At 48.0% G+C, this 25,206-nt stretch overlaps 11 protein-coding genes across 11 annotated transcripts; 7 read left to right on the plus strand and 4 right to left on the minus strand.

The window, feature by feature from the left end:
• Window positions 1-430: 430 nt before the first annotated feature.
• Window positions 431-2,584, minus strand: J7337_006256 (uncharacterized protein; the record flags this gene model as incomplete). The annotated part of the gene is made up of 2 exons (XM_044823920.1): window positions 431-1,115; window positions 1,164-2,584. 2 exons carry the CDS (start codon window positions 2,582-2,584, stop codon window positions 431-433), a joined length of 2,106 nt encoding a protein of 701 aa, XP_044682411.1.
• Window positions 2,585-4,161: 1,577 nt separating this feature from the next.
• J7337_006257 (uncharacterized protein) lies at window positions 4,162-6,124 on the plus strand (the record flags this gene model as incomplete). The annotated part of the gene is made up of 6 exons (XM_044823921.1): window positions 4,162-4,347; window positions 4,419-4,471; window positions 4,579-4,948; window positions 5,007-5,334; window positions 5,390-6,004; window positions 6,102-6,124. The coding sequence occupies 6 exons, from the start codon at window positions 4,162-4,164 to the stop codon at window positions 6,122-6,124; spliced, it is 1,575 nt and encodes a 524-aa protein (XP_044682412.1).
• Window positions 6,125-6,938: 814 nt separating this feature from the next.
• On the plus strand, window positions 6,939-7,823 carry J7337_006258 (uncharacterized protein; the record flags this gene model as incomplete). The annotated part of the gene is made up of 1 exon (XM_044823922.1): window positions 6,939-7,823. One exon carries the CDS (start codon window positions 6,939-6,941, stop codon window positions 7,821-7,823), a length of 885 nt encoding a protein of 294 aa, XP_044682413.1.
• A 1,502-nt stretch (window positions 7,824-9,325) lies between these two features.
• Window positions 9,326-10,121, plus strand: J7337_006259 (uncharacterized protein; the record flags this gene model as incomplete). The annotated part of the gene is made up of 2 exons (XM_044823923.1): window positions 9,326-9,606; window positions 9,704-10,121. 2 exons carry the CDS (start codon window positions 9,326-9,328, stop codon window positions 10,119-10,121), a joined length of 699 nt encoding a protein of 232 aa, XP_044682414.1.
• A 1,449-nt stretch (window positions 10,122-11,570) lies between these two features.
• Window positions 11,571-12,400, plus strand: J7337_006260 (uncharacterized protein; the record flags this gene model as incomplete). The annotated part of the gene is made up of 2 exons (XM_044823924.1): window positions 11,571-12,186; window positions 12,369-12,400. 2 exons carry the CDS (start codon window positions 11,571-11,573, stop codon window positions 12,398-12,400), a joined length of 648 nt encoding a protein of 215 aa, XP_044682415.1.
• Window positions 12,401-15,106: 2,706 nt separating this feature from the next.
• Window positions 15,107-16,312, minus strand: J7337_006261 (uncharacterized protein; the record flags this gene model as incomplete). The annotated part of the gene is made up of 2 exons (XM_044823925.1): window positions 15,107-15,417; window positions 15,505-16,312. The coding sequence occupies 2 exons, from the start codon at window positions 16,310-16,312 to the stop codon at window positions 15,107-15,109; spliced, it is 1,119 nt and encodes a 372-aa protein (XP_044682416.1).
• Window positions 16,313-16,635: 323 nt separating this feature from the next.
• On the minus strand, window positions 16,636-18,187 carry J7337_006262 (uncharacterized protein; the record flags this gene model as incomplete). The annotated part of the gene is made up of 2 exons (XM_044823926.1): window positions 16,636-16,779; window positions 16,832-18,187. The coding sequence occupies 2 exons, from the start codon at window positions 18,185-18,187 to the stop codon at window positions 16,636-16,638; spliced, it is 1,500 nt and encodes a 499-aa protein (XP_044682417.1).
• A 775-nt stretch (window positions 18,188-18,962) lies between these two features.
• On the minus strand, window positions 18,963-19,535 carry J7337_006263 (uncharacterized protein; the record flags this gene model as incomplete). The annotated part of the gene is made up of 1 exon (XM_044823927.1): window positions 18,963-19,535. One exon carries the CDS (start codon window positions 19,533-19,535, stop codon window positions 18,963-18,965), a length of 573 nt encoding a protein of 190 aa, XP_044682418.1.
• A 369-nt stretch (window positions 19,536-19,904) lies between these two features.
• On the plus strand, window positions 19,905-21,053 carry LEU2_2 (3-isopropylmalate dehydrogenase; the record flags this gene model as incomplete). Its single annotated transcript, XM_044823928.1, has 1 exon — window positions 19,905-21,053. One exon carries the CDS (start codon window positions 19,905-19,907, stop codon window positions 21,051-21,053), a length of 1,149 nt encoding a protein of 382 aa, XP_044682419.1.
• Window positions 21,054-21,449: 396 nt separating this feature from the next.
• Window positions 21,450-21,974, plus strand: J7337_006265 (uncharacterized protein; the record flags this gene model as incomplete). Its single annotated transcript, XM_044823929.1, has 1 exon — window positions 21,450-21,974. One exon carries the CDS (start codon window positions 21,450-21,452, stop codon window positions 21,972-21,974), a length of 525 nt encoding a protein of 174 aa, XP_044682420.1.
• Window positions 21,975-23,850: 1,876 nt separating this feature from the next.
• Window positions 23,851-24,987, plus strand: J7337_006266 (uncharacterized protein; the record flags this gene model as incomplete). Its single annotated transcript, XM_044823930.1, has 2 exons — window positions 23,851-24,443; window positions 24,651-24,987. 2 exons carry the CDS (start codon window positions 23,851-23,853, stop codon window positions 24,985-24,987), a joined length of 930 nt encoding a protein of 309 aa, XP_044682421.1.
• Window positions 24,988-25,206: the final 219 nt, after the last annotated feature.

Here is a 25,206-nt window from a genome sequence, read left to right on the forward strand (position 1 = left end):
GCATAGCAGTTGAAAGCGGGATAAAAGGTCGGCCTGAATACTTGTCCCTCACTTGATTGGGCAGAATAATGAGTCATTCGCCGAAGGGATCTTCCCTGGTGTGTTGGGCCAATTCATGCGGCCAAGAGAACAGAAGTCAGACAACCAATTACAGGATCCAAAGCTTGCACTTCTGTACTATTTATAGACGCGACAGCACCAATGGGAGAGGATTGTGGCGGCAATCCAAACGCCAGTTCATTCCATTCGATAGCTGCGTCAACAGGTGAGCCATCAGCACTCGAGAGTGGCAGGACTGCCCTTGCGCTTAGCCACCCATAAAAGCCCTGTTCACCAATGGTACGCTTAAATCAACTTGGAAAAGCTGAGTAGCTATAAGAAGTTATATGTAGTAGAATGTAGATCCCAAAAGCGCAGGATCTTCGCAGAACTACGCTTGGCAGTTCTCCAAGTCAGCCACAATTCTTCCACAAAGCTCCCGCTCGCTCGCCTTGGCTACTTCATCATCACTGCTATCAATCATAAGACAACTAAGTACAACGTCCGCATAAGTGTCTCCGCATTCCCATCTTAAGCGGTTGAGATACTTTCGACATATCTTTCGCCTGCGCTCATAATGATCTTCTTCCTCATGATAGGGACTCTTGCTATACTCTGAGTCGGAGTCCGAGTCCGAGTCTGAGTCATTGTCGTTCTCCAAGTTCTTCCATAGGCCAACTTCAATGAGAAGAATCCCAAGAGAGTATACATCATATGCGTGACGATATAGACGCTTAGGGTCTGCGTGCTTCGCAGGATGCTGATAATAGTCAAGTGTGAAGCCACTGATGTTTGTCTCCTTTGCCTCCTCAGCTGAGACTACCTTCCCTAGCTTATCGCGACCGTATATGCTGGCACTTCGAGGAGTTGATTTTCGACGATTTGACGAGTCCTCGTGCGGACTACTCCAAGTTTGTGTAGTATATGATATCCGTGAGTATCGTCTTTCTGTTTTTGGGTCAGGCGCAGGTGGCGAACTTGTTTGAATGGTTTGAATGACGATATCGTCCGGCCGTGAGAAGATGTAGCCCATCAGGTTGGGCTTGGAGACATCAATTTCAACTTTCACCTCGTACCTATCCTCTTGGAGCGTATTTGCATGCTCGGGAAAGAACATGACTGACTCTGCGCGTATGTTCTTGTGCAGCCAGCCACTGGAGTGAAGGAGGCAAACCGCACGCACAAGCTTCCTGGCTAGCTCGAAACGTGCACCGAGCATAGATCGGATGCCTCTCTTCCGCTTGGTTCCAAGGAGTGACTGCAACGTGACAGGTGCTCGAAGCTTCAGATTTTCCGCAGGCCGCTCGCGGCTCTGGACACCAATCGTGCCGGGGAGCCTGTACAGAATGCTGCAATGACCTTTGTCGTCGCCTTCTGTGTGGTCGATCATACCAACAATATCCAAACCATACACATTCTTCATCATGTTGGCGCCCTGAAAGGTGTCGAAGAAATTCCTAATAAGAGCACGAAGCTCAGGATCAGCTGGTCTGACTCTCTCGATCGGCTCGTCGTCGTCGCTGCTGCTGTATCGATCGATCTGACTCAAGTCAAAACTTCTATGGGATGACAATGACAAGAAACGCTCCCGCTTTCGACGATGCTTCAATCGTTGTTTTTGCTCTGCGGTGAAGTCTAGCGGCGGTCCACGATAGTCTCGCATCTCGACGTAAACGACTTGCTCTTCGAAAAGTGCAAGGCCCTTTCCTAGGTATCTCATCTCAGGTTTTATCTCGTCGATGATGCTGAGACTCCTGTCATTCGCCTCCTTTCTTTCTCTGTTCTTGTTTACCGATGCTTTCAGTGTGGCCGTCGAAGCCAGCAATTCGTATCCCTGTCGCACCAAAGACTCTTCATCGACTCTTGCGTGCTCTGTCGCGAGTGTTGAAGTCCATTTCAGACCGTCTGGCGACTCCTGCCTGGCCAAGCATTCCATGGTGAGATATATGTTCATGGACTCGAATGCATTTTCGGGGCAAAGGCGATACAGATTCTCGCTATGAGATCTCAAATCGGCGATAAGTTTCTTGAACTTTTCTTTGTCTTTCAAAGCCCATTTGAGCTTGTTAAGCATCGAGAGGCGGTTTCGAACTTCATTGAGGACTGGCTCGACATCCTCAATTTTAGCATCCGAAATGATCAATTGGACATCATGCGTCGATATTGTTCCATCCTGGATGGCTTGGGTTGGTTGAAGCTGGAAGCCATAGCGTTTGATGAGTTTCTCCCGGTTGCACAGAGTATCTGCAAGAGCGGAAAGGGTTTTGAAGACCCCTTCAGCCTTGAATCGATTGCTCAAGAGGTATTGATGGAGCTTAGACCGCTTTCGTCTGGCATGATCGGAATGTCCTGGGTCGCTGCCGTCTTCGTTTTGAATCTGCCAATGAAAGCCCCAGGCTTTGAGAATTGATTGCTGGATTTCCAACTCGCGCAGGTGAGCTGAGGATTCTGCCTGGGCTGCATTCACTGTGGTGAAGAAATCGTAACAGTCCCTGCATGCCGTGTAGAGGCCCACGATACCGATTGCAAGGCCCGCAACATCCATAATGGAGACGAAATAGATATGAAATATAGGCTGCTAAGAAATGTGGGCGCAATCGACTTTGAGGATGCTACACATAAGTCAGATAAAGTTTAGATCTACATCCATGAACTGATCAGTGGCAAGACACTTTAAATAACAAACAAGATGTCACTGAAAAAAAAAGCACGGGATTGACAAGCAATGTAAGATACACAAGTAGTCTGTCGGTTATCCCAGCCAGAATTACCAGTAAAAATGCCTAGACACTCCGCCTCAAAAACAAATACTGTATCTTTGTGCCCTCTGACGGATAGACACGTGTACAGGGTACCCCACATATTGTACATACGAACAACGCTCTACCAATAAGACGCATGTCGAATGCCGTCTGCAGGCGCCACAGCTTTTGTAATTTCATATCTTGCATCAGACTGCGCCCGGCCACAGTGTACTCTATTTTCTTAGAGCCATGATCTTGTCAGTCACTTGCCTAAAATCTGTCAGCAGAGCCATGTGAGCCCCGCGCCATACGTATTGAGGCCATCAATGGTGGAGATGCGACATACAGCGTTGCTCACGGAGTGATGTCGGTCAAGAGGTTGCGAAGGATTATCAGTCAACCAGCACTGCAGAGATCACCGTCAACAACTCCGTCCAGACATTGCAACACCCATAATCCTCATCATAAGTGAGTACTGATTTTGACTGCAACGGCTTTCAACACTCGGAGATCGTAATCTGCAGGGAATTAATACAGCTCAGTATTTAATTTCGGCCGCCAAGGAAATAACAAGAGCCTGGCAGACTTCTTAACGCATCAACTGATAGCTCTGTTGGCGCTTGGAATCATAGGGGCAATCATGCGGCGAATGTTCGATTAGCTATCCAACGGTGTTACTACTCTACTGCTCGTAGAGCGGCTTATGCAGTGGTGTGCCTTGGCGGAGGGACCGATTCATCTTACCCCACTAATAAGGCTAGAGATATTTCCCTGGGATACTGACTTTCGCCGTTAGAATGTCACTAAAGCAAGAATGTATAATACGTTATTTTACACTATCTTTGAAGGCTAGGGATAAAAGCACTGGCATGTAAAATTCCATGCCAGCACGATTAGTTCATGCAAGGCACAACGCCATGCTTACACCCCAACACCACGCCGAAGGCGCTTTCAACCAGATAATGAACCCCAAACCCCCTTTGCCTTCGCAAGCAACTATTCAGCCTAGACCAAAACCATCTCCGGCTTTATGGTGTTTTGTCTCAGGGCTATGGAGAGCTGTGGCTGATGATGCCCCTCGACCATCCCTAAATGGGCTGAATCTAGATTCCTTGGCGCTACCTGATCGATTTTAGCTTCTAGGAATTCGCTAAAATTGTCTCTTTGCGGGCTGGTATCTCTCATAGGGCCAAAGCTTTCTTTCAGCCCTTTTTATGACCCATTCCTGATCTAAAGGCGCCATCCCAGCCACGGGGACTCAGCTGAACTGGCTTGTCAATAACCCCCTAATTTCAGTCGAGTCTTGCGGAATATCTAAAGTGCTTACCGGCTTCTATCTGTTACCGAAGCGTCAAAAGGCTGGCAGTGATCTATCAACATGCGACTCTCACTCCCACTTCTGTTGCCCATAGTGCTACTGGCACAAGTGACCGCTGCCCAAAATGCTGGGCTCAACAATCTCCCCGCCATCTGCGCTGGTGTCAAAGAAGTTGCAACATGCAAGATCAAAGTCATCGTGCCGAGTGGTGTCAAGGTCAATACGAGGACTATCAAAGTCCCCACGGTAGGCCAGATTCAATGACCACATATGGACAGTCTGTATGCTAATACATGGTAGTGGAACAAATGCAAAAGCCGCATATCCGCGACAAGGAGCTGCCCAACTGTCAAAAAGCCCCTCAGGCGTTGTAAAGTATGGACCTGCGTCCCCGGTAAGGCTCATCCCCAAAACATACAAAGCATTGACTGACACTGGCTCAGGCTGGGAGAAGAAATCGAAACAAATCCCTTCCAGTTTAACCATTCTTACCAAGGAGATCGACCTTTGCGATGATATTCGCAGGGCACTTGGTAAGACTCTGGGGGACAAGTTCATCAAATCATCAGAGGCCATCTGCGGTTGTTTCACTCGCTTGCAAACCTTTGCGACGACGGGTTCCTTCACGGCTATGTCAATTCGGGGCGAGATAAGCACAGCTACCACAAAGGTCGCAGACGACACACTTAGTATTGAAAAGGTACTGTCTTCTTACTTCTCTCTCAATTTCTCGCCTAATACGTCCAAGTGTTTTGGAAAAGTTAGTCTACCAATTCTCAACAACAAAGTTGATATTGCGAATGTTCTCAAGTCGATCGCCCCTTGGATCATCGCCCAAGCCAAGGATGTAAGTCTTTCAATCTCCCCAAGCACATATTGTAACTATTCTTATACAAACTACACAGATCGACCTTTCAGTCTTTCAATCTCTCGCTCGTGTAGTTGGTGCCTGCCAAGCTGGTAATTGCAACGCAAATTCCATTAGCGCCGCTGTCAACGCTTATCTTGCCCCCTCATTCCAATCAATGGAGCCCCCAATCAAATCGGTACTTGTTCAATGGGATGGCGCCCTTACTCGTATCGAAGAAAGAGTCAAGGATATTAACGAAGCTGCTGACTCTTTGGCAAACAACTACGATTTTATGCGGGCGGAGTTGGATTCAAGCAAGCAAAAGATTTGTGAGGAACTGCAGCGGTGTGATGGACAGGGAGTACCAAAGTTTCTCGATCGGGGTGAGTCTACAGTACCTATACTATGATTGCTCAAGTACTGACTAACCGCTTGCAGTTGATGAGGTTATCGAAGCTGCCAATAGGCTCTGGCCAGTCCGAGGTCCCCTTGACGTTCCATCTAGCCGACTCAGCAATAGGCTGGCCGAAACGATTCAACTCAGAAAGGACATCAAAAAGTATCCAGAGGCGACAAGTCTAGTCTCCATGATCAAGCAGGGCAAGTTCAAAAAGATCAGCGACATCTTCCTAATCATGCCCATCGTGCAACGCATCCCGGAGCTAGCCAAACAGATCAAGGCCGACCTTTCACCACTCCAAGACGTCGTCAAAGAATACAAACAGCTATCCGGGGAAACCCACGACAATGTATGGTCCCTCAGCTGGTCCAACATCATCTGGCCAGACACAGAACTCACTTCCGACTCACCCGAGGCAGATGCTGCATTGATCACCGAACTAGATGCTGTAGACACACTCGTCAGAGATTACCTTTCGAGCCCTGTTCGTGTATACAGCGACGGCATGTTCATGATGGACGCCGAGCTCAGGGGTTTCTCGGTGGTCAACGGGTCGTTTGCCATGGAGACCAAGGTGGCAACGTATAACCGCTGGACAACAATCTCTATGGACATGCCGTGCTCCAAAAAGGAGACCAAGGTATACAAGAAGAGTGGGCTTCAGAATTCATTTTCGTGGAGGTCGTATTTTAAGTGTAAAGTGGCTCCCGTGACGGCATATTTCCCAAAGACTCATGTACCTTATATTAGGATTCGTGGTGGAGCAGGAATAGATCCTAACGAGCAATAGCATCTACTATACTTTCCTCGAGATTTAGAATCCTTATTAATTAGCACGGGAATGACACCAGAGCACAACGCCTTTAGCTGGGACTCACTAGCCACATGAACGTATATAATAGAACCCATAAACCTGTTTTCCTTTTCGGCAGCTTCATGAGCAGTCGCAGGAATTATCAGTTGCGCTCGCTAGAGTGATAACCAGGACTTTGCTTGAGAACCGACAAATATACGGCTACTCTACCGAGATTGGTATAAGCGCTATCCTCTTGCTCCTGACCATAGAATCATCGGCTATCATACCTATTGCAAGTTTCAGACAGTTTTAGGTGTTTGCTCGAAGCGCGACGTGATTAATGATTTATCAACAAACATAAAACCACACCATAGGAGTGTAGTCGACGAGATCGTGTGATACCGATTGTCATCAATGTGTCAACGGCTAGTGTTGCCTTTGGGATGTCAGTGCTGCTCAGCGAAATAACAGCCTGGGGTTGCTACTGTCAAGGGAGCCCAGGCAACCATGGAAAACGCGGTAGTTAGTACCCCATCTCCCATGTTATCTAGTGATTCCCACTAAAGTACAGAGTAAGCGCATCGGTTGCTTAGCAACACGCTATGGGTCATTAAACTTTAGCATTGATGCTACGTTAGCAGTTAGCAGTTGGGCCTGTATTTGTTGCCCCTCGTTCTCCTTCTTTATTACTGTATATTTCTCTTCCTTTACCTATTGCATCTGTCCTTTAGTGCAATTTACGAATCAAGTCTCTGGTTTTGTTTGTATCTTTCTTACCTATCCAAGATAAAATGGATCGTCATGCTGCTACTGTTCGCCGTATGCTTGGCGATCGCACCATCGCCCAATTTGCCTTGTTGTCTCTGCCAGACCGCCGCGCTATCCTCCGGGAGAACCTGGTGCAACTGGGGCCGGTTTTGATTGACGAGGCAGACGAGCTTGACTCGCTGAATCCCGACATTGCCGATGGGGTCCTCCTACGCCAGCAGCTCTTTATGGGTGAAGATGAGACTGGCAAGCAACTGGTGCAGGAGGCTTATGATGTGTATTATGGCGAAAACCATTTCCACGTGCCACTGCACTGGCTGTGCGAGTTTAAGATCGACACCCTTAGCGACTACGAAACCAAGATTCACGTTGCCCCGCTAGTCAAAGACAGCATTACTGTCATCGTTAGCCCATACGATCCAAATCTTGACGTCCATGAGGACGGCTACGAGAGTAATAGTGGTGTCAATGACCCAGAAAGCGTACATTACCGACATGGGACATCCAAGGCCGCTCGGTGGACGCAGAAACACCTCCAGGATGTCTTCCTCTTCACGAACGCACAGCATATCATCTTAGTGCTACGTGGGCGCGGTGTCACGGACGGTAGCGACCTTGCAACACATCAGATGATAAAGGATATTTCCTATGTGGTGAAGCTCCTTATCGATAAGTTTGGCCATAAGCTTGCTATTAGGAAGGAGATAAGCAGAGATTATGGCCATAGCGACAGTCTTCCATGCCGCGACATTCGTTCTTACTGGGATCCCCCCTCAGAGACAGCCAGGCAGAGAGTCAGACAAGGGACCGCAACCTTTGAGCAGGTTGTGCAGATAGAGATAGAGGAGTGGACACGTGTATTCCCTCAGAATCGGGGACAATGGATGGAACGTGAGATTCTTATTTGATCTGAGTTAAGTTACAGGTTATAGCAGAACTTCTGTTTACTCGATACGATAAAAGATTCTCTAAAGCCTTATCAATATACAGCTCTTAATAACTTTATACTGGTCTTTAGCTGGTTGAACGTTTTAAAAAAAAATGCGACCTCGGTATCAGACCCCGCCTAGCTATAACACACATTATCTATACATGCTCCGAACCTGCTGTCGTACAAAACATTATTAAGAATTTGCTAGGCTTACTCATAAGATGGGTATGAGGGGCATGTAACTGGTTACATCAAGATACTAGCCTTTCTTGACCGACAATCTGACATAGCAGCCCTCATTCCTCCTTAACACAAATTGAATGGTCTTCACCAACCACTAGTCTCAGAAACCATGCTTCTATATGTATTCTCCTGAGCTCTCTAGAGTAAAATGTCTTAACCGGAAGACGAACTAGCTACAGGAATATAAGTAATAGAAATTATAAGCCTGTATTTTCTTTTAGCAGCTAGATCAGCAATTACGGAAATTAGTATCTACTCCCCTTAGCATAATACACTAGATATTATAAACCTCTGGAGGCATAAACTAGCTGCCTGTTGAACAGTCTACACTGGCTCACGTTGGCTTATAATAAGGGAGAAAGTTACAGGCAAATTTCTAGATTAACAGTCTGTGTAATAAATGTTCCATTGCTTCAACAGAAACAACAGACGCTTTATGGGCTTGAGTGATCTTGCGACTTTGGAGCAGGCATTTGCTTTGTATCATCCACACAGCTTAGCCAAAGGGGTCTAGCATCAGAGTATGCTTCAAGTGCAGGTTGCATATCAAAGGCATCTAAGGTCCCGACCTTGATGATAGTCAGACCAGGAAAGGATTCGCCTTGTCGATAACAAGTGCTCCCACAATCACCACAAAAATAGCTAGTGATCCCATTCCCACTATCGGCGAGTTTCTCAAAGACTTTTGGTGTGCCTTGACTGAGGTTGAAATTTTGCTCAGGGATCAAGATATTAGTGCTGAACGCACTTCCACTGATTTTGCGACAATCGCCACAGTGACAAAGGGCCTGTCCAAGTGATGAGCGGGCTTATACCAGTGAAGCTGTGTTTGCCAACAGATTACAGGATTTAGTGGATACGTACCTGCACCACCGGCTCCCCCGTGTAACGGTACCGGATCTTTCCACATAAGCAGCCGCCTTCTGCCATCTTGAATGTGTAATAAGCTTCTATAAGATTGAAGATGATTTACTTAAGACAGAATTTTCTTCGTGATTAGCAATTGAAGAAACTTTACAGTTGAGCTACGTTGTCTTTTATTAAATGGGATTTCCCAAAACGGTAGTATTAAAGAGCCGAGGTTGTCGGCAAAATTGGTTGTTTACTCCGCACATGACTTTATGTATATTAGGTTAACTGCTAATCCTCACAATTGATCTAAATGTTAACTATCTATACCTATAACAAGATAGAGTTTCCCTCTTGTTACCGTATTGAATTATAACATTCCTCACCATGGGACGACTTGGCGGAAAGATAGCCATCGTGACTGGTTCTTCCAGTGGGATAGGCCGTGCAATCTCGCTCGAGTTTGCCCGAAATGGTGCCAAAGTGATCTGCGCAGATTTGACCGAGAAAGCCCGTGCTGATGTTGCCTCTGAACTGGCTATCACAACGCACGATCTGGTCACAAAGGAAGGCGGGGTAGCCGAGTTCTTCAAGGTCGACGTTACCAAATCCGAAGAACAAGAGGCTTTGGTGAAATATGCTGTCGAGAGGTTTGGCAGGCTGGATATGTATGTCCCTCATTCCTGTTCCTGCATTGCAACGATCTGCCATCTCGACCTTGCGCAAACTTCCAGCAACAGCCTGGCTAACAGACCTCGTTTCAAGAATGGTTAACAACGCCGGTGTTGCCATGGAAGCCAAGGATCCCCAACCTATTTGGAGCTTCGACCAAACTGTTTTTGAGAGGGACATGAGTATCAACGTAGTAGGAGTGTTGCTTGGATGCAAGTATGCCTCCGCCCAGATGATCAAACAAGACCCGCTTCCATGTGGCGACAGAGGCTGGATCTTGAATACAGCGAGCGTGCTTGGCATGGTTGGCAGCCCGGGTATCACTGGTTATGTGACATCCAAGCATGCTGTGATGGGACTTACCAAAGCAGCGGCATGGGATTGCGCGCCGCACCGAATCCACGTGAATGCTGTGTGTCCCGGGTGTAAGTACTTTCCCTTGACCTTTGGCTACCCGAAACCCTTATCACCACCCGGAAATAACATTTCGCAGACACAGACACAGCCTTGATAGCCGGTCTTGAAGGACAGAACAGAGCTCAAGTGGAAGCACTCCACCCTTTTGGAGGGCTAGGACGTCCAGAACAGATTGCAAGAGCGGCCTTGTTCTTGGTTTCAGAAGATAGTAGTTGGGTGACGGGTATAGGTTTACCTGTAGATGGAGGCTATACAGCATTTTAGTAAATCTTGAGCTATGGGTCTTTAGGAAGAGTCTTCAAGTATACAGTGCCTTAAATTGATTTTATGTTATTTCAGCATGGTATTGAAACTTACATTCGCGTACATGTGTCGGCTGTATTAGTTAGAGTTTCTCCGTCAAGTAGCTCGGCCTCTTTGTTACGATTCCGCCTATGATCTTTCCTATGATGCTGAGTAGGTCTATCAGTCTGCATTCTTTAGTTGCTGTGTAGTTTGCCTTTGCCAGCTCTTTCAGCACGACTATGGTCGACTGTCTGAGTTGAGATAGACAGTAGTCAAGTGCAAAGCTCTGATTCAAGATGCGAACAAGGTGAGAGGTGAGCTATGATTCTGCCAGTTGTGGGTCCTGTCGATGATGCTATCTGGTCCTCGTGCTTTGAGGGGCATTCAAATGCCTTTTATAGATTTTCTTGCGTGTCTGCCTTTATGAATTGCAATCTGGTCCATCATATGACACTTACACCTAAGACCTGCATCATGTGGATAGGTCCTCGGCTTAGTAATGGTTCCTTCGAAATATGCCGTTCTTGACCGACAATCTGACATGGCAGCACGCACTCCTCCTCCACTGCACAAAGTAGAACAGTCTTCACCAACTACTAGACCCAGAAACCATGCCTCGGTGCGCATTCTGCTGCGCTTTTACCATTGATCAGGACCGTTTCTACCTCGAATTCCACCCAAACCTCGCCTCACTCAAGAAAAGTGCTGAAGATGGCTGCGACTTTTGCCATCTTTGCTGGACAGGCTTCCAACTGGAATGGGCATCTTCTGAGATTGAATCTGTTCTCAAGGGCGAAGTTCCAGAAGGAGTTACTAAGTTTGAGCCGGGTATCTGGATTTATGTCCATTTTACAGACTACAGTCCTACTCTAACTCAGCCTCGTATCATTGTATCGTGCGGGAGATATAACCCCATCACTTCTGTGAAGGAGAGCAGCCATGGACTTAGTTACATAAACCTAGCTGTCTACGGGTAAGATCTATTTCATTTCAGAGCACGATGCTGGAAGAACTCAGTTCCGTCTGATGATTCAAGTTCTCGGCCACAAGTCTAGTCTAAACTACACAAAACTCATCTAATATTACAAGAAATACTAATGCGCTGAGTAGGAAAGAAGGATCAGCGGCAGGTTCGCGAACACCTGGACGGATCTGCACAGCGGAATATGAGCGAAACTCCTACCTCACCTTAATCCGAGGTTTTCTCAATAGATGTACAAAGTCCCATCAGGCGTGTGGTGCTGAGAAGACCTACGACATGCCCACCAGGGTCATCGATGTTGGCAACGCAGCTCAGAAGGAGCCTCCACGGCTTGTCGTAACTGACCCTAGCATGAAGGAGAAATATCTTGCCTTGTCTTATTGCTGGGGGCCTGGCACAGATACCTTCAACCTCAATCACAAGACGATGGAAGGTATGCTGAAAGGCATCGACGAGTCTCGCCTCGTAGCTGCACATCGCGATACAATAGCATTAGCCCGCCAGTTGGGCATCCGATATATCTGGATTGACGCTCTATGCATAATCCAAGGCGACAAAGATGACTGGGAGCGCGAATCAAAACTCATGGCCAAAGTATACGGCCACGCAACCCTTACCATCACAGCAGGGAGATCAGGCGATGCCCGCAACTCCTTCATCGCCAATACTTACAAACAATATGCTCCCTGTTGCGAGTTTCCTCTTGGCGATGGCCTAGGTGGAAATGTTCTTGTTGGGCCATTGAGATCTGCTGACTATGGTGTCACTGAGACTCGCGGCTGGTGCTGTCAGGAGAAGAGGCTGAGCCGTCGGGTGGTGTTCTTCGGCAAAGAGCAGCTTTTTTTCCTATGTCGAACCTCCGGTTACTCGGAAGATCGTAGCTATCAGGAAGGTAAATCTGTCTTGCTACACAGCTTTCTGACTGGTAACGCGAATCCGCAATTGAAGCGGGATCGACTCCTGCAGTATTGGGACGAGATCATAGTCGATTTCTCTAGGCGTCAACTATCGAACCCTCATGATATCTTCGCTGCCCTTGCCTCCATCGCCGAACCTATCTCCAAAGCTCTACAGTCACGCTACCTAGCCGGTCTCTGGGAGTGTGATCTCGTTCGGTGTTTACTTTGGAGGCCTGGGTATAGAGTGAGCAGCTTCTTTGGACCAGCGACGAGGCCTTTACCTACTTCTTTTGCACCCGCCCCCGTGATTAGAGCGCCTTCGTGGTCTTGGGCTTCCATTCAAGGTGGCGTCAAACCTCTCGCCCACCAGCAATTGCGGAGGATGACGACGGAGAGTCAAAATGGAAGACCGCTGATAAGGCCGAAGCAAGACCGTTGGACGGTAAATCATCACTGTGGAGCCGACGCACTACACATGCCGTCTTGCGAGCTGCAACTTTTGGGGTGTGTTCAAGAAGCAATTATCCTGACGAGAACACCGTCAAGTGAGTTCATTGCTTCCCTGCGAAAACAAAAGAGGCCAGCGGGTACTATGCGTCGGCCAGTTGTGCTTGGAAGTAAAGAGATGAAGGAAGGGATGCTGAATAAAGATATGTCAATGTTTGTGGCGCTAGGAATTTTCGACTTTGATGAAGAGAGTATTGAAGACCTCTGGTGCTTGCAGCTTACACTTGAGGAGGGGCTTATGCTCTGCAAGAACGATGATGGGGTGTTTCAGCGAATAGGAGTTTTTCAGGTATGTAAAATGGAGTGGTTCGAAAGTGTAGGGGAGTCAGAAGTCAGGTTAGTGTAAGAGCTATTCAACTATCAAGTGGCTCTCTATTTAAAAGATTTAAGCACGATGTAGTTGAACTACAACTATTATTTTCATTAAGATCTATTACTTATTGTGTTTCATCATATCAAGCCCTTCTTCCTCCATATCTCTTCATATTGTATGTGAACCCCAGAGTATCGAGGAATATCTCCCATTTGACAATTCCTCCAGTACTTCCCCAATATCTTACATTGCGCTGAATTAGTTGCTCTCATAGCTGCTAAGTATGCAGGTGTAGCCATGTGTGGATAATATCGGGATCTCGAGCAAGCGGACTCAATGATATGGCAAATCCTATCCACAGCAAACTCCAACGTTACCTCAGAAGACCTCTCTTCGGAGCTTTGGGTTGTGAGAACGGCTATGACAGCGGCGCAGCGGTAGATGTCACTGCATTTGCCCTTTTCCGTCTTGTCCATTCCGAGCTTCAGAAGCTGCGCCATTGCTCGAGTGAGGCTTTCTGATAAATTGGTAGACTCTTTGCTTTGGACCAGAGAAACGAATAGCCAGAATGTCTCTGCTGGGCATCCAACTCTGTCGAAAAAGTCTTGCCCCAGCGAACTTCGATGCCAGTCGTCAAAGATAAGGCCGCTCTTGGTGTTGCTGGTGGACTGTCTGACCAGGGCGCCAATGGTATCCCACCATGCGAAGTAGGCTACTATCTCTTCTAGACCTGTGAAGCGCCTTGAGAATTGCTGGAACTCTTCACTATTGCTGCAATGGCAGTCTAGTAACGAGCGGGCTCCACGTAGATGACAGTCCCATTCTCCGAATACACCATCTGAGACGACTTCGAAGAAAGCAAAGACGGCTATACCCAGAAAAGCAGCTGGATCAGCAGTGTTCAAAGCCTCACTGAGACTCTTGAGGGCTGCAAGTCGATGCCACATAAGCGTATCCTCATCCTGCGTCCCCTCCCCAGACGACAACGATGATGGTGAAGTCGGCAAAGCAGTATCAGCCGTCGATCCCCTCCTCTTACTAATCCTCGCCCTCAAAAAGTAATCAACCTGATCAATAAGCCCCAGACCCTGATCCACACAAACATCATCATTCGTCGCCAGCCTCGCTGTCTTCAAACTACTCCCAAACGCCAACAAGTGCTCCACAACCTCATGCTGGTCCGTCGCAAGCGATTTCTCAATAACAGCGGCGCTTCTATTCTCAGCCCTGCTCGGCTTCGGCGTCGGGTTCGCCGCCCATACGACGCGCTGTGGATAGTCTCCGCATGCGTATCCTGATTCGACGCAGGGTCGGCAGCGCGGTCTGTTGAGATCGCATTTGACGCCCCGGGCTTTGCAGGTCTGACAGTCCCGATCTCGGCGGATACCACGTGGTTTGCCCCTTGGGAAATTGCTGGTCTTTGACCGAGGCATTATTAAGATCAAAGCAGAAAGAGGTAATGGTGCTTGTGATGGATGATAGATTACTTTCCGAATGAGGTGGGTTATGGGGCAGAAACGGAGATGGAGGATATTACACAGATGCAGGATTAAGTTGGATCTGCTTATCATGCGTTCTTGGTTGTTGACTCGTGTAGATAGCGCGGACTTGGCTAAAGATTTGGTTGCTTTCCTTGTTCGGTCTGGTGCACGACCGGAGACGCTTGCGGGGGTGGCACGCTCCGATGAACTCGAGTCGTCTTATCAGCATCACAGGAATCAAAACGTTATCGCAGCGACGGGTATAGCCACGGGAATAGTCCTGATATTCACTGGCACGCTAATCCACTTTTGACAATTCCGGCTCCGATATCTCCATCCTCCGGTTTACCCTAAATAAACCAATTTATTTTCAAGACTCTGCATAACTACGTGTGAGAATAAGTTTTATAAGGTAGAGTTAGCTCAAACACTATATAACTATTCATGAAGATATCATGGGATACTTTCGCCTGCATTGGCTCGCGATTTTGAAGTCTAGAGCCGTAACTTGCGTGCATGATGATGAGGCTTGATACACAACGATTACAGTGTGGTTATCAATTTAATTTCAGAACAACTGTTGCATCAAAACCTGGTATTATAAGCATCCTCCTATAAACGCTCTAATAGGTGCACCTGGAATCTGGTATTCTCCAAACTTCCTGGATATCTCAGTCCTGTAGGTAACTTGTACTCCTTTTCATAACCGCTATCGATAAGTTTCCTCCATACTGGTTCTCCATGCGCCTCCGAATTTGCGCTCTTGGGCGGTAATAGCACCTGGTAAAGTAGCCACTCGAGCGGGTATCTCTTTTCCTCCCCTTTGTCACTACTACCAGGCAGCACAACGTCAGCTCCGGGGCTATCCACTACAAGTAATAGGCTTCCTTTGGGCGCTGTCTCAGTCAATCTCAACAAGAAAGCTGTGGTTTTGGATATTGAGATTGAATAGAATTCGTGGAGCGTGAAGAAGAGAGTGATGAGTGCCGGGTTGGGCCCAATCATCGTACACAGAGTTGTGTTGTCGCTTTCGAGGATGTCGAGGTTGTTGACTGCTAGATTTATGACTTGGGATGGGATAGCGGAGATATTTGAAGCGCGCGCCTTTTCCGTCGCGTATTTGGAAAGAGGAGGAGGATTCGTAAGAGTATGTTGTAGTTTTGCGACAATGTCTGACCAATCGTGTCTATCAATGAGGTTGAAGTCAACCATGGCACTGTCGTTATGATTAGATGACTCTAGCCGGGGAAGTCCATCGAGTTTGCTCTCATGAGAGTGCTTCAGCAATGCAACGCACGCTAACAAGTCAGATCCTCCTCGTCCAAAGCACACAATCTTAGATGGCTTCTGCCCATCGTTGTGAAGAAACTGTTGAACCCATGCAGCCTCGTTCATCTCACTGCACATCCACGCCAACACATTCCCAACTGTCAAAGCTCTACTCGGGCTCCAGCGAATTGTATACGCCTCCAAGAACTCTTCGCTCCCGAACGCTTTGCTGTAGTCCTTTTGCTCAAGCGCTTCTCTGATCTCGCGCAATACTGGCTTCAAGGTGTCGAACTCGTCCACAGCAGGGAATGAAGTTCTGATTGTGTCAAGAATGAGCTGTTGATGCTTAACAGATAGGCTCTGGATCTGTTCTATCGAGCTAGTTTCCTTTACTGGTGTAGGCGTCTTTTTGGCGGGTTTGTGTAAATAGCTGGGGCCAGTCCAACCTGGGCGGCGTACTGGTGGTGCAACTGGTGCCTTGGATGCACCGCTAGACGCCGGTTTGCCATGCTTTGGTTGCGATTGTGCACTGCGTTTGAACTTCTTCATGGTAGATCCCTAATGTATGGATATTTTGACGATTTTAGAGTAATCTAGCACGAGCTTGGGTGAATAGCACAGGGTTGCTGCTAAGCGAGATATTGGCGAAAAAGGGAAAAAATTACAATTCACGACCGGCAAAAGTATTTTCCGAGATCTCGTGGCAAGATTAGTGGCTAATGCGATAGCGGAGACGTTTCCTGGAGCCCCATGCGGATCTGGCTTAGATATGAGCATACAACAAGCAAATGGGCAGAGTCTTGATAGAAATGCATAAAAAAGTCGTAGAACTTTAAGTCAATATTTGGTAGTTCTCGATTAAATCATACAGGTCAATATTGCCCTTCAACAGTCATTGTGCCCGTCTTGGTGATCAAGAACTCGTCAATAGCAACATCCTTACCACTCTCCTTTCCATGCCCACTATCCTTAATTCCTCCAAAAGGCGCCTCAGCTGAAGAGCTGTTACCTGTGTTCTATACCAAAAGTTAGCTTTTCCGTACCAACAAATCTTGAAGATCGACTTACCAATCCAATCATTCCGGCGTCAAGGTTCTCAAACATTCTCCACAGCCTATCCACATTCTTGGTGAATACATAGCTCGCTAAGCCATAGGGTGTGTCGTTGGCTCTTTGGACAACCTCTTCTTCTGACTCAAAGCGATAGACGCCCAGGAGAGGAGCAAAGATCTCCTCGTGCGTCATGAGCATTTCGTCCTTCATTTCGGTCAGGATAGTCGGTTCCATGAAATAGCCCTCTCCATCGTAGCGTTTCCCTGTTCCAAGGACAGCTTTTGCTCCTTTGCTGACAGCATCTTGATACAACTCCTCCGCCTTGTCGAGGCCTCTTGTAGTCGTCAATGCGCCTAGCGTGGCACCTTTCATCATGCCATGACCTAGCTTCAGCTTTCGAGTTTCAGATACGAGTCTCTCAACAAAAGAATCGTAGATATTACTCTGAACAAAGACTCGGTTAGACGTGACACAAGCTTGACCCGCGTGCCTCCACTTCAGAGCCATAAGTTGGTTCATAGCCTGATCAACGTTGGCGTCATCGAACACGATGAAGGGGCAGTTCCCTCCGAGCTCGAACGTCGTCTTCTTGAGATTCTGGGCACATAGACTGGCGATAATCTTGCCAACCCTCGTGCTACCAGTGAAGCTCACCTTCTTCACAAGCGGATTCAGACAAAGAGCTTCAGCGACTGCTGGTGTATTCTCGAGGGATGTTGTAACCACGTTGAGGGCACCGGGCGGAAAGCCTGCTTTTAACGCTAGATAAGCGACTGAGACTGCTGTGAGGGGTGTCTCGGGCGAGGGCTTGATGACCATTGTGCAACCTGCAGCAAGTGCGGCTGCTGCTTTGCGTAATGCTAGAGCGATGGGGAAGTTCCAAGGCACAAGAGCAGCTGCAACGCCGATAGGTTGTTTGATAGTCATAGCGCGTCTACCAGGAATAGCACAGGTAAGAGAGGACCCATGCGCCCTGTCTGCTTCACCGGAGAACCACCAGACGAACGTAAGAGCATAGTCAATTTCGCCGCGGGCCTCTTCCAAGGGCTTGCCAGTCTCATGAACAAGAATATGCGCTAGGTCCTCTCGTGCGGCAACCATCAGATTATACCATTTCATGATGGTCTGAGCACGGAAGCGCGGTGTTGTCTTGGAGTAGCTCTTGAAGGCTTCATAAGACGACTTCACTGCTGCATCGACGTCGGATGCTGTGCAGTCTGGGCATGATGTCCATGTCATGCCGGTTCCTGGGTCGATGACATTGAAAGTCTTGCCTTCTTTTGAGGAGACGAATTCTCCATTGATGAGAGACTTGGGACGAAAGAGGGACTCGTCTGTGAGGTTGAAGGGGAGATGATGTGAGCTTCCCATGATGATATTTGTGCGTAGTATGGAATGAGGGAGCTGGACGAGAGTATGGGGAGTGGTTATCTCAAGAAAAGGTTGATGATGGTACGTGCTGATATGATAGATCGTCAGAGTCAGTTTCTTGGTCCGTCAATCGGCCGATGATATCCTTCCGGTTCAGGTACCGACCGACCCGTCACAGGGACCATGGCAAGGTCCGCTTTTACCCCGCGCTGAAGCATCACAGGAACATCTGCCACCAAGGCCCAATTAGGAAGGGAATCTAATAGTGGAATGCGTGCAGCTTGAGCTATTATCAGCATCGCTCCGTGGCACTGAGTATGCAGAACCAGACAGTAATTCACTGGATATGGCTTCACAAGTACAATTTGGAGTAGTCCTGGTCATGAAGTCGAAAAACATTTGGGAGACGATGTGGTATATAATTGATGATATTTTTAATTTTACTCATTTTGAAAAAAACAATAACAAACTTCCTTGATCATGTTCCCAAGCTTACACGCAGCGCCCTCCATCAACCTTTAATATTCATGTTAGCATTAGTATCGCAACCCATAGATTTTGGCCATACCTCAAGATCAACACCAGTAATGAAAGATGCTTCATCACTAGCCAAGTAGCAACAAGCATTGGCGATATCGCTAGGTGTCGAAGGTCTACCCATGGGAATGGTGGAAACAAAGCCCTTTCTGTTCTCCTCAGTATCCGGCTTGCCAATAAACAAATGTGTCCTATCAAGTCAATGAGCTTGCTCTCACAGCCAAGGGCAAAGGGACACTTACATGCCAGTGCTTCCAACAACAGGAGAAACAGAGTTGAACCGAATCTGCTTGGGTCCATACTCAACCGCCATCGTCTTGGTAGCATTAATAACAGCCGCCTTCGAGGCATTATACCACGTCAACTCAGGCCTAGGTCTAATACCCGCCGTACTCGCAACCTGAATAAAACACCCCGGTCTGCCCTCCTTCAAAAAGTACGGCACCAACACATTAGTAGAGTAATAAACACTCTTTACATTGACATTCATCACAAGGTCAAAGTCCTTGGGCGTGACATCTTCAGTTGGCTTCTTGGAGTAAGCAGCGCCAGCATTGTTGACGACGATGTCGAGCTGTTTGTACTCATCAATAGCAAACTCGAGAACGCGGCGCCAGTCATCGGGGTTGGTCACGTCTGCTTGGGTGAAGGCGCAGGATAGTTCTTGGGCGACGGCTTGGCCTTGTTGGCCGTTGAGGTCTGTGATTATGACGTTGGCGCCTTCGGAGATGAATTTTGTGGCGATGCCTTTGCCGAAGCCTGATGCGCCGCCTGTGACGATTGCGGTCTTTCCTTGAAGACGGCCTGACATGATGATGAGTATGAGATTTTGATAAGAGTTGAGTGTGTAGATCGAGTGAGAAGAAGAGTGTTATCTTGGTTGGTCTGTATTTTTATGTGGTGATTGGCTTCCCCACGTTTTAGTGACTTGTCGGGTGGCAGACTCCGTTTCAATGCCTTCCAGAAGAGGAAACCAATGAATACGGGGGCCAGAATTAGTGAGTGCGGGGTAATTTAGCAGTCACAGGAATAAAAAAGTCTTGGCTGCATCCGTCATCATCAACGGGCATAATTATCAGTCCGAGATCGGCAGACCAAACACTAGACTGACTTCCATTATCTTGTAGACTCCGGTCCTCTCCAACCCTCTCATCACTCACTCCATCACACACCTTACATCATGTCAGAGAACAAAGTATTTCGCGTCCTCATTCTGCCCGGTGACCATGTCGGCCCTGAAATCATGGCCGAGGCCCTCAAAGTCCTCGATATAATCGAAGCAAGTCGCCCAGATATCCGCTTCGAGCGAGACACAGACATCGTCGGCGGATGCAGTATCGACAAACATGGCACTCCCGTCACAGACGCAGTCCTCGACAAAGCTCTAGCCAGCGACGCCGTTCTCTTCGGCAGCATCGGCGGTCCAGAATGGGCAGGCGTAGAACCAACTCCAGAGTCAGGACTCTTAAAGCTGCGTCAACGTCTCGACGCTTTCGCCAACTTGCGACCCTGCGAGATTCTTGTCCCATCACTAGTTAGCGCATCGCCTATCAAGGCTGAGCTTGTAGCGGGGACAAAGTTCATCGTTGTTAGAGAGAATTGCGGTGGTGCTTACTTTGGCAAGAAGGAGGAGAATGAAGATGAAGCTTCTGATCTTTGGATCTATTCTCGACCTGAGGTTGAGAGATTGGCCCGTGTGAGTGCAGCTGTTGCGAGGATCTTGCATGCGAGCAGTGAGAAGAAGAATGATGGAAGTAAGCCTGTTGTTTGGAGTGCAGACAAGGCCAACGTTCTTGCCAGTGGTCGTCTCTGGAGGCGTGCAACTACAGATATCTTCAACAAGGAACTCACAGACATTGATCTCCGCCATCAACTTGCCGACAGCCTCGCCATGCTAATGGTTCTTGACCCAAAGCGCTTCAACAACAGCGTCATTCACACCGACAACACATTCGGCGATGTGCTCTCCGACATCTCCGGTGGCATCACCGGCACTCTCGGTGTCCTTCCCAGCGCAAGTCTCGCTGGCGTGCCAGGCGAAGGATCCTGCAAGGGCATCTACGAACCTGTTCATGGAAGTGCGCCTGATATCTCGGGCAAGAACCTCGCCAATCCAGTGGCGCAGATCTTGAGTTTGGCTATGATGTTGCGATACTCGTTTTTGCTGGAGAAAGAGGCGGATGCTATCGAGCAGTCGGTGGCAAAGGTTCTGGATACAAAAGAGGGCAGCGGGTTCGAGATTAGGACGAAGGATCTTGGGGGTAGTGCCAAGTGTACTGAGGTTGGAGATGCCGTTTGTAAGGTCCTAAAAGATTTGTTGAAGAATTAGCACGAGATATGAAAGGACATATATGAAGCAGTTGGAGAAATCAGAAAGCGTGAACCTGAACCAGAATAGTTGTGAATCGTGCTCGGCAGATCAGCTCAAGTGCCGAGGCAAGGACCACGGCGCAATGCGGATGTGAGGCCTGCCGCAGTGGATGAGAAGGAAATACGAAGACTAGTACAGCAATTCTTGCAGCATGTTCATCCTGTGAACCCGATTCTTGACGTGGATGAGACCTACTCTCATAGTTTGCGCATTTCAGAAACCGGTATCACATTGGATGGAGAGTCATGCATAGTGGTACGTGAAACAAAGCGCCTCCAAAAAGCTAGAATATACTGACCCATCTCTTAGCTCATCGCTTGTGCCCTGGGATGCATAGCAAAACCTTATGATACCATGGTGACTTCGCCATCAGACACATTAACCGCGCCCTCCGTCGAATCACAAGGTGAAGGCTTGAAAATGGCGAGTGCCTACTTTGAACTAGCTAGGCAAAGCCTTGGCATGTTGGATCAGAGTCTCCTAGCTGCTCAGTGCCACTTCTTCGCTGGAGTATACCACATCTTCACTCTCGCTCCTCTACGCGCCTGGTCCCAATTTGAGCATGCTGCCAGTACCTTCTATATTTACTGGAAATATCTGTCGCGTGAAGAGGCGCAGCCGACGCGACTAGCTCGAAGCTTTTACTGGAGCTGTCTCAAATCCCAAGTCGAGCTTGGTCTCGATCTGCAACTTCCTCAAAGTGTTCTGAAGGATTTAAATGATGCTGGGTCCGAGCTACCTACTCCTCCTGAGATAAACGCCAGTCATCCTCGACATGCCATATTTCCACCACCAGGGGAAGCCTTAGCCGAAGACCTTGGTAGTGTGCAGGAGGAGAGTTGGTACTATTACCTTACTGAGATAACACAGAAGGTTTAACAACCGTGCATTCAACTTACTGTATAGGGATGGGAAAGGCCAGGGGACTTCAGGGTCTCTCAGTATAGAAGCACTTATTTCAGCAGTGTCACAGATTGAGGATCAGTTGGAAAACTGGTGAGCCGCCCCTCATATTCCAGCACCATATCTTGGGACTAACATGGAGTAGGGCTCAGACAATGCCTCTTATGGCTCAAATCACCATGGGTGCCCTGCTTACCAACAAACTAGCTCTGCTACTCTACGCTAGAATTCTGGAACTTAAGTGTCTCATTTATCGGCCATTTCTATACTATGCCGCTCATTCCACCATGAGTGACAGAGAACAGGCTCACATTAGTCCCTTTGTTGACAAAGGCCTCTCCTGTCATTTTCTCGCCATTACCATTGGATACCTACACTACCGAAACCACATAACGTATTATCATTTCAGATCTTCAACAGCGTCTGCTCTCTGCATCATGGCAGTCGTCAAGTCTAGGAAATTCCATGCTGTTCATGAGATGGACTGGCGCGGCGATATTAAGAGATTGATCAAGATTCGATAGTGGGAAGACGAGGCTCCTACGGCTGGGCGATGTGCAGACGTCTTGGAAGCTGTTATGTCGCCTGTTGAACAGTCACTTCTATAAGAGCTGCAATTGAAAGGCCTTCGATGCTATGTGGGAACCTATTGTTCAGTTATCAAAGAGGAAAGCGTTCAGCTTTGCTACCCAGAACCGCCTTGCTCTTCCCCATAAAAGAACCAATATACGAATCAACGTCCAGATTAGCCCATGGAGTTGGCGCAAATCCCTTATTGAACTTGAGACTTCCTGGTCCACTCCATCTCTCACTAAACTCAAACTGCATATCAACAACTACAAACTCCCTCAACGCAGGCTCAGCTGGGTTTGTACTGGAGATGACGCGCAAATTCAGCACCTTAGGCGGAGTCGCGTCTCCCACCGAATTACCAAGAATCGCCTTTGCTGCAAGCTCAAACTCAATCAGAGATCTTCCCGCCGGACGTTCGACGTTTCCCATCATGACTCTCGACCCAGCAGAAGGGTGAAAATTGACTTTTACAAAGATCTTGGATACCCAAAGATTTCCCTCCCAGCGAATATGGCGCTATCATTATCAAGAACGAGAACTAGTGAGTAGTCATATGTTTCGTTGTTATACTTGACCCGCACGGTGTGAACGTATTCGTTGTATTCACCCACGGTAGAAGTGCTATAGTGGATGAATAAGGAAGTCATTATTGGTTGGTCCTCCAGTTCGAGTTCTTGAGGCACAAGGTTTTGAATCTGCGAGGCTTGAATGCGGTATGAGATGGCGACGATAGTCATGTCGCTGAAGTAAAATGGTTCTTGGGAGACGTATAGTGGAGCGAACACGGGAATGGCCCTTTCGCCTTTCACAGAGAGCGATCCGAAAACGATGGCGATGGACGTTGGAGGAATCAGTAAGGAGCTTTTCTCTTGGAGTGTTAACTCGGCGATTTCAGTTTCAGGACATCAGCGAGATTGGCCATTTTATGTCAACTGCCTGATATGATATAAGTCCAGTCTCATTTACAGTGATATGGTGTCCGAGCCCGGGCCCGTGTGAATGACGTTTCCAACATGTCCGGTACTCCCCGGGACTTGATGCTCCACATTAGTCCATCCCTCAGTGCCAAATATGTCCGGTACTCCGCGGATCGACAATTCCCCCATTGAGACCAATAATGTTCATCAAAAGCAGCCTCGGAAACAATGTGAAGAATCTTTCAATGGCTTGTTTCCTAGAAAGGCTTTGTCAGGATCATTACTTAAAGCCAGTAACTTACCGGTATGACTCGATAATCATGTACTCAAAGTTCTAAGCTGTTTCATTCACTACTCACAACATGATGAAGGCCTTCTCCTATGAAAATCCCACCGACGGTCTTCAACTGAAAGACCTGCCTGTTCCGGAGCCAGATGATGAGGGTGTTCTTATCGAGGTCAAGGCCGCAGGACTATGTCACTCAGATTGTCACATCGTCAGTGGCCACGGAGACGAGTACATCGCCAAAAGGCCAATTGTGCTCGGCCACGAAGTCGCGGGGCTGATCAAAAAGCTCGGTCGAAATGTCTCTGGCTTTCAGATCGGAGACGCTGTCACACTCGCTCTCCTAATGCACCCTGTCTCCGAGTACATGAACGGCGCATACGTCGGGTTGAGTTTCGATGGTGGTTATGGCCAGTACGTTGTCACGCCACAGAAGGTTCTCGTTAAGATACCAGATGGTATATCTTTCGCACAAGCTGCCGTTGCGACAGACGCTTTGGCGACTTCTTATCACGCTGTCGTCGGTGAAGCTGGCGCTAGAACTGGATTGACAATCGGCATTGTTGGTCTGGGCGGACTGGGTATGCATGGTCTGCAATTTGCCGCCCTGAAAGGATCTAACGTGTATGGCTTCGATGTCAATGAGGACAAGTTTGTCCAAGCAAAAGCGTATGGGGCCAAGGACTGCTTTGCATCACTTGATGATGCAACCGATGCTGGCGTAGCATTTGACGTTGTTGTTGACTTTGTCGGCCACACTATCATATTAGCTTTATGCTGTAGCCATTGGTCAGTCATCGTGGTATCGATGTCTAAGTTGTGGGCTAGAAGTGTTATTTGCAGTTGAGGCTTGTGGCTGAGAGCTTATTCCGGCAGAGAGAACCTAGTCGGCCACACTACAACCACTTCGACTGCAATCAAGTCTGTCAGGCCAGTTGGTAAAGTCATAACTGTTGGTCTTGGGTCGTCAGAAGTCACGATTCCATCACGCACGGGTTCGGGTTACATCCTGAAGGGCGTTACTATCGTTGGATCGATTGGCGCATCAATGCAGGACCTGAAGGATGTTCTGGCACTTATAGCTGAGGGTTCCATTAAGCCTGAGCTTACGGAGGTTGCCTTTGAGGAGATACCAGACACTATCAAGCAGCTGGCAGAGGGAACTGTAGCAGGTCGAGTTTGGACGGACCCAAGCAAGACACTATTTCAATAGTCTAGCTTCGCACAGTCAACTAGCTTTGATAGCATGAGATAAGGTATCGGCGATACTTCCCGGCTTCGTTACACTGACAGCGCACCCTTTGGGCTCAGCTACGCCACAATTCAATAGCTCTACAGGTTCAATTAAACTGTCCCACAAATTGAGTCTAGTAACCAAGCTAGACTAACCATTCACAGGGGCGGAGAATTCAGTAGTCACGGGGACAAAGTC

This window comes from Fusarium musae, chromosome 4, assembly GCF_019915245.1.
Source record: "Fusarium musae strain F31 chromosome 4, whole genome shotgun sequence".
NCBI classification, from domain to species: domain Eukaryota; kingdom Fungi; phylum Ascomycota; class Sordariomycetes; order Hypocreales; family Nectriaceae; genus Fusarium; species Fusarium musae.